This window comes from Neovison vison, chromosome 7 (assembly GCF_020171115.1).
Source record: "Neovison vison isolate M4711 chromosome 7, ASM_NN_V1, whole genome shotgun sequence".
Taxonomy (NCBI): Eukaryota; Metazoa; Chordata; class Mammalia; order Carnivora; family Mustelidae; genus Neogale; species Neogale vison.
In genome coordinates, this window is record NC_058097.1 from 28,007,381 (window position 1) to 28,015,698 (window position 8,318).

At 41.5% G+C, this 8,318-nt stretch overlaps 1 protein-coding gene across 2 annotated transcripts in view; it reads right to left on the reverse strand.

Moving 5' to 3' along the window:
• The window catches only part of LPCAT2 (lysophosphatidylcholine acyltransferase 2), a 65,173-nt gene extending 58,436 nt beyond the window's left edge, over positions 1–6,737 (reverse strand). For both annotated transcript variants that reach the window (XM_044256123.1, XM_044256122.1), the window contains exon 1: positions 6,477–6,737. In XM_044256123.1, the coding sequence (XP_044112058.1) occupies positions 6,477–6,647 (171 nt within the window). In that variant the 5' untranslated portion in view covers positions 6,648–6,737. The remainder of the gene's footprint in view (positions 1–6,476) is intronic.
• Positions 6,738–8,318: the final 1,581 nt, after the last annotated feature.

The window sequence follows — 8,318 nt, forward strand, 5'->3', positions numbered from 1 at the left end:
ATCAGTTTGTTCTCTATGGTTCTGAGTCTGTTTCTCAGTTTGTCTCTCTCTTTTCCCCTTTGCTTGTTTGTTATTTGTCTGTTTCTTAAATTCCACATATGAGAGAAATCATAAGGTATTTGATTTTCTCTGACTGAGAAAATTCACTTTCTTTTCTCATCTCTGTCTTGTAATTCTTCTCTTATTTCATTGCACTCGCTAGGACCCCCAGTTTAATGTTGAACAGAAGTGGAACCCTTTCTTATATTTTTTCAGATGCTGTTATCAAGGTAATGCTAGCCACATATTTTTTACACACTGTCTTCATTTTCATTCATCTCAAAGTACTTACAAATATTTTTTATGATTCTTCTTTGAATTACTGATTATTTAGCAGTAATTTAATTTCCACTTATTTGTGAATTTCCTAAATTTCTTATTTTTTTAAAGATTTTATTTATTTATTTGATAGACAGAGATCACAGGTAGGCAGAGGCAGGCAGAGAGAGAGGAGGAAGCAGGCCCCTTGTCGAGCAGAGAGCCCGATGTGGGGCCTGATCCCAGGATCCCGGGATCATGACCCGAGCTGAAGGCAGAGGTTTTAACCCACTGAGCCACCCAGGTGTCCCAATTTCTTATTTTTTCCTAATTGCAATCCATTGTGGTTGGATGACATACATTATTGTAATCCTCCTACATTTATTGAAACCTGTTTTATAGCCTACTATAATTGTCTTAGAGAATATTCCTTGGGCACTTGAGAAAATGTGTTTTCTGCTATTGCTGGATGGACTGCTCTCTTTATTTATTTCTTAGTTGAGTGTTGTTCAAGGCTTTTTCTTGTTTATATTTTGTTTCATTGTTCTACCACTACTCACAGTGGGGAACTGAAGTCTCTAACTACTATTGTTGAATTGTGTATTTTCTGCTTCAATTTGTTTTGCTTTGTGTATTTGGTGCTCTACTGTTAGGTGCATATATGGTTCTCATTGTTTTCTTGATGATGTAACCCTTCTATCATTGTAACGTGTCTTCCTTTACCTCTAGTAACAATGTCTGTCTTAAGGTCTTTTTTATTTAATATTAATATGGCCCTTCCAGTTCTCTCTTGGTTATTGTTTGCATGGTGTATCTTTTCTATTCTTTTACTTTCAACCTATTTGGGTCTTTGAATCTGAAGTGTGTCTTTTTATATAGTATAGAGTTGGATTGTATATTTTTATCAATTCTTCCATCTCTCACTTCCATTTATATTTAATGTAATTACTGGTAAGCTTTATATCTGCTCTTTTGCTACTTGCTTTCTACATATCTATGTCTTTTTCATTTCTCTATTTCTCCATTATTACCTTCTTTTATGTTAAGTAATATTTTCTAGTGTGCCATCTTAATTCCCTTGTCACTTCTTCTAAAATTAATTTTCTTAGTGGTTGCCCTAAGTGTTCCCAACTTCATTTACAGTAACCTATCTTGGATTAATACCAACTTAATTATAATAGGATATAAAAATTGTGCTCTAATAGCTCAACTCTATTTCCTCCTTCCTCCTGTTTGCTAATTTTGTCATATAAATTACATCTTATACATTGTATATCTATCAACACAGATTTCTAAACATTGCTTTGTGTAACTGTCTTTTTAAAAAAGATTTATTTATTTTAGAGAGAGAGCATATGTGTGCACATGGGTCAGGGGAGGGGCAGAGGGAGAGGAGAGAAGCAGATTCCCCACTGAGTGTGGAGCCTAATACAGAACTTGATCCCAGAATCCCGAGATCATGGCCTGAGCTGAAATCAACAGTTGAATGCTTAACTGACTGAGCCACCTAGGTGCCCCTATGTAGTTGTCCTTTAAATCATGGAAGACAGGGGTGCCTGAGTGGTTCAGTGGGTTAAAGCCTCTGCCTTCAGCTTGGGTCATGATCCCAGGGTCCTGGGATAGAGCCCGGCATCAGGCTCTCTGCTCAGCGGGGAGCCTGTTTCCCCCTCTCTCTCTGCCTACTTGTAATTTCTGTCAAATAAATTAATTAATTTTAAAAAATCACATAGAAGACAAAAGATTTGCAAATAAAAATTATATTTATGGTGTCTTTTATATTTATACATGTAGTTATCTTTACCAGTATTTTAATTTCTTCATGTGGATTGGAGTTACTCTCTAGTGTCATTTCAACCAAAGGTCTCCCTGCAGTATCTCTTTCAGAGTGTGTGTACCAGTGACAAATTCTGTTTTTGTTCATTTCTCCTCTATTTTTGAAGGGTAGTTTTTCTGACTATATAAATCCTGGTTGACAATATTCTACTTTCAGCACTTTGAGTATATCATCCTATTGCCTTCTAGCCTCCATGGTTCCTGATGAACAATCAGACATCACTCTTATTCAGGATCCCTTTCTGTATGATGAATTACTTCTCCCTTTCTGCTTTCAAGAGTCTCTTTCCTTCTTTGCCTTTTAACAGTTTGATTATGATATGTATAGGTATGGATATCGTTGAGTTTATTATACTTAGAAATCATTAAGCTTTTTGAATGGGTTAATATTTTTCACTAAATTTGGCAAGTTTTCAGCCATTTTTTCTTCAAAAATTCTTTGCCTCCTTCTGTGGCTCCCATTCTGCTTATGTCGATACCCTTGATAATATCTTACAGGTCTCTGAGGTTCTGTTCACTTTTCTTCAACCTTTTTTTTTTCTGTTCCTCAGATCAATTAATCTCAATTGAACTATCTTTAAATTAGCTGATTCTTCTGTTTGCTCAAGTCTGCTGTTGAGTCCCTCTAGTGAATTTTTCATTTCAGTTATTGTACTTCTTTTTGGTTCTTTTTAAAATAATTTAAATAATTTCTATCTCTACTGATCATCTCTATTTGGTGATTCACTGTCTCATATTTTCCTTTCGTTCTTTTCACATGGTTTTTTTTCCTTTTGTTATTTGAACATATTTAAAATATCTGACTTAAAGTTTTTGGATAGTAGGTCCAACATCTGGGATCCCTTGGAGATAGTTTTTATTGACTGCTATTATGGGACACACTTTATTGTTTGTTGCATATTTTGCAATTTTTTTGTTGAAAACCAAACACTTTAAATAATGTAACAACTCTGAAAATCAGATTCTCTTCCATCACCAAGGTGCATTGTTATTGCTATCTGTTGTTGTTATTTGCTTGTTCAGTAACTGTTATGATGTAATTCTATAAAGGATGTATTCTTTGTCATGTGGCCTGTGTGGCTACTGAAGTCTCTGACCAATTAGTTTGGGAGTCAGCTAATATTAAATAAGATTTCCTTCAGTGCCTGGAATCAGTAAGTTCCTCAATGTTTGTGAAGAGTCTCTGTGCACATGTTGGAACACACCTTCAACACACAGCCAAGTGGAAGTCGACAGCTCTGCCTTAGCTTTTACCTCCTCTTTGCACAAAGCCCGATGGTTAGGTAGAGATGAGAGCTTAGGATAGTCTGTTGCTGTTGTTGTTGTTGGGAATACACACAGACCTATACATGTAGATACCCTTCTAGATTCCCATGAATATGTCAAACCCTTATGGGCATCTTATTCCCTTGCTTCTTCTTGCAAGCTGTTTGGTTAAGCCTATTGTTTGCTCCAATCATTAGTCACTGCCTCAGGTAGCTGTCACGTTCAGCAATTGCCTCTGATCGTTTTGTCAAACACCCACAGAGAAAAGACTGCAGTGGGTGACCTCCAAGGCAGGTCAAATAAGCCTTGCAAACAGCCTTGCAAATGACCTAAAAATAATCTTTACTGCAATAAAGGACCATAGCATAGATCCTGAAGATAGAGTTAGAATGAGATTATAGTATATTCACATAAGCTAACTCACATTCAAAATGTGAATGAATACTTTAATTAAGTCGTCAAATATTGGGCTAATTTTTTGTGTGCCATTTCCAGGTCTGCAACAAATAATAGTATTTAATAGTAAATAAACCAACTTTGATTAACTCTTTGACAAAATAAGAGGATTCCCCATCCTATTCTCATTTGGTAATGCATCATCTTTGAGAAAGGCCTTCTTTCAACACTCTGTTAACGTAATCTTCTTCTCTGGATTTTCTTCATAGGCAGAGTTCTTGTCTCTCTTGTCCACTGCTATATCTCCAGAAATTAGCATTGTGCCTGGTACACAATGATATTTAACAAATACTTTTGGTATGATAAATGACCCACAATTACTACCAAACACTTATTTCAATTCCATATTCTATTCAGGAAATGAAAGCTAGGCTACTTGTTTCCATGCCACTAAGCAGCAGGACCTTAAATTGTCAATAAGAGAAGGGGAAGGGCAAAGCTAAGTCCTACAATGAGATACAAAAGTGACAACAGCCCTTAAGCAAGATATTGATCATTATTCAAGGTTAAATTTAGTCTGAATTGATCATAGTAAGTCATACTTAAGTGAAAGCATATCGATCTTTTAAACCTGATAATACAGACAATACTGTTTTTCAATCATGTCTGGTTAAATCTTCCCTTTGCGTCGATGTTCAAGCCATTGTTGTAGTCATCTCTGGTCTACATATTTAATTAAAAACAAAACAACACAAAACAAAAAAACCTAGATCTATTCAATTCCATTTAATACAAATCATAAATTTTAAATACAGTTTAAGATTTGTAGGCAACATAGTATAGCATAACTATCAATATTAAAATCACCAAACAGTCCAGATTCTTTCACACATTTTCTCGCTTAATTTTAACCCCTCTTTGGTGTAAGACTATTTCAATTCAATAAATAAGAAAAGTGAAGTTCAAAGAAGTTAAGTGACTTGGCCAAAGTCATATAACGAACTGGATAAACGGCACAGCCTGAGCAGGTTTCCTGACTTATGACTAGTGATCTTTCCATTATACTACAGCTCTCGTAAAGCTATGCGAAAGTGCTCTCCAAATAGTAACAGGCCATGCTATTAAAAAAAAAAAAAAAGAAAAGAAAAAAGAAAGAAAGAAAAGAAAAAGAAAACCAACACCAACAATTAGTCTCTTTATAAATATACCACTTTGGTCCTCTCTCCAAAATATGAAGCCAAATAGACATATTTACATTTAAGAATGATTACTTTAACCAAATTAGACTAAAATTAATCTTGAGTGATAGTCCATGTATTTACAAATGTTTCAGAAGTATTAAGATACAAAGGGGGCATCTGTCCATTTAAAGACATGAAGATTAAATTTTTAAACATTTAGTTTCTTTACAAAGAGGTATTACTACATTATCTTCCTCTTCCTCTCTCACACCCTTCTGCAACAGACACCCATTTACCATTACTCTAACCCACTGCGGGGGACAAGTCTCAGTGCGTATAAGTGGGCTATGCAAAAATAACACGATTTCCAATCTGAAGTAAAGAAATATGTGAGATGGACAGGAAAACATCAAAACCTCTTTTTTCATGCAGAGCACACAGGACAAACATAGCTTGCACACTCTATCTTGTTCTTTGATCGCTAACTGCACCAAAGAGGAAGTCCACAGACCCAATTGTAACTGCTAATGGTAAAAGAGCGTTTTACAAGAAAAAGGAAAGAAAAGGAAACTTCCTTTTTGTATTCAGCAGTTTTTAACAGTGGAAGAAAGTTTGGAGAAGTGTTGAATCTAGAAGCATTTGAGTGGAGACTGATTCAGGACCGAATCAGGGTGAAGACTTCTGAACACCTTAAGTTGACCCACATTATCCCTTTTCCTAGACTCTGATTTCCTATCCTTGCTGCTCCTTCTCAGCTAGATCATCCCAGCCTTACTTGTTCTAATGCCAGACCTGGGTTCTCTGCCTTCTCCTTCACTCTTCACCTCCTAGATTGACTCCTCTCCTTCCCTAAGGCAGAAAAAGAAAGAAAGAAAGAAAGAAACAGAGAGACTTTCCCAAGCCCACTCTCCTGTAGATTGCCCAGCCCTCCACTCTAACAAACTCAAGTTGAAGCTCTTGTCACAGATTGATCTCCCTTCTCGGCATGGAATGTCTCCTCTGCCACTGGCTCAGCTTTCTCCTGTTTAGGACCTGCCTCTCAGACCCACATGTTCTTTGCATTTTCTCCTCTCACACATCCTTGGACCATCCTCCAAGTGCCCTCAATTCTCATACGCACATCTCTGCCCCTTCCAGACTTATGGTTTTCAAAAGCCTTCACCTTGCAGATCCACATCTCTTTATTCCGCAGGGCCTTTGCTTCTCAGACTTGCGCCCCCCCACCCCTGACACCTCCCCACCATATCCACACTCCCCTCAGACAACAGCTCCCCGCCCATCCGGGCCCCTCCCCCGGACCTGCCTCCGCTCTCAGACCCACATCCCTCACCTCTCTCACCTGGCTCCGCCTCCCCTCTCAGATCCGCACCCCTCCCCTGGATCTGCCTCCTCTTTCAGACCCACATCCCTCTCCGGATCTGCCTCCTCTTTCGGTCCCACATCTCTCACCTGCGTCCGCCTCCACCGTCAGACCCACGCCCCTCCCCTGGCCCACGCTCTCACCTGGAGACATCTCACGGCGCCCATCCGCGTCTCCTGCACGAAAGGGTTGGGCACAGGCGGCGGGAAGAAGGACGCCTGGCGGGGCACCATAGGCGGCCGCAGCCCGGCTTTCCCCATGCCCGCGCCCGGCACGGTGGCCGCCACCGCCGCCGCCTCCGCACACTGGCTCATGGCCCAGCCGGGCCGTCGGACCGGACCCAGCGACGGATGCGAAACACGGGAGTTAGCGCCCCGGGAGACCCAGGGGAAGCTTCTCCGGAGTCCCAGCCCGCGGCGGTGCTGCGGGCGCTCCGCGCAGGCGCGAGTCACCTAGCCACCGTCCGGTCTCGCCCCACCCTTCTGACTCCGGGCGCTCCGGCCTGGCTCCACCCTCTGAGCGCTAGCCACACCCCTTAAGGTATGGGCTCTTCCTCTTTGGTCAGATAGCTCCGCCCCCTGAAGGTGACTTTCTCCCTCAGAGCAGGGCACCACCAATGACAGTTTAGGCAGAGTTCTCTGCTTGAGGGTCATGCCCACCTGGAGTACCAATCCCTTTTCCGGGCTCTGTGGCTGACCTTGACTAAATTGATGTCTCCCTGAGCCTCAATTGGCCCCTTCTCTAACATGGGGATATACAGAACTCAGATTTACAGCTGAAAGAGCCTTGACAACGGAGAGATTGGTACCTGGGGTGGAATCTTCCCCTCAAAACATGGACTGATCCTGGGAGATGGCTGTCCAAAGGAAAACTGAGCTTTCCCAATGCTGTTACTAAAAAAAGGCAGAAACAACTATTGCCTTCCACATTTGATGAGGAACCTGGCCCCGAAAAGGGAAATGATTTGGGCTATGACTCCATTTTACCCTGAGGAAGTTCAGGGGCCTATCTGGACATAGATGGATGGGGGGAGGGGGCTGGGTAAGATAAGCCCGAGGTCAGCAGGTCAAGCCCTGAGTGCTGAGAAGCAGAGGCTTAAGATGGGGAATGATTTACAGTTACAGATCAACTGCTCATATCAGGCTGGAGGGCATGGTGAGAATCGGAATCTGGGCCCTGGCTCAGTGATGCTTCATACTGCAGAATCTCAAAATCTTCCAACCCCAGCAGAGAAATGTGTGGTTTGCAGCTCCTTGATTAACCTCTCCGAGCCTGTACTCTCATCGAAGCATGGGGTGAGATTAATGTCTACGCCACAGGGTTGCAGAAACAATTTTTTAATTGTTAATAATAGTGTATTAATAGATTAATAATAGCGTATTACAGTCACAATATAAGTCTTGGGGTCTTCAAGTAGGGGCTGGCAGTCCCATATGGCTCTTTAGCCAGAAACTTGCACCGAAGACTATTTCTTTAGGACCCTCAAGGACCTGAGCCATGGGGCAAGCCACAGGGAGGAGAAAAGACAACTCTTGGCCCACTAAGGTCACCTGCAGAGTCGTGTCTACTCCTCATCCCCTTCCCCACCAGCCCCACCATGAGAGGCCTGAAGCAGTAAGTCTAATTAAAGCCAGAAGGGGGCTCTGAAATAATCCCAGGCCTTCAACTTGTTATCCCAGCAGCTCCGGGATTTCCAGAGAAGGGGATCATAGCTTCCCCCTCTTTAGGTTGTCATAAAGATTAAACCAAGTGAGGCACATCAAGGGCCTGGCACAGAGTAAGCATTCTATTGATGGAGGGGATGTTACTATTGTTCACTGTTAGTAGTAGCAGTGTTAGAACTGGCGTTCTTGTCAGCGAAGAAACAGAGACTCAAAAAGGCAGGGAGCCTTGAATGAGACCCTGCCAGCAAAGTGACAGAACCCCTATCTCAAGGCTCTTTCCACGGGACAGAGGGACTCCAGCTCCCCCACCCGGAGGGTCTC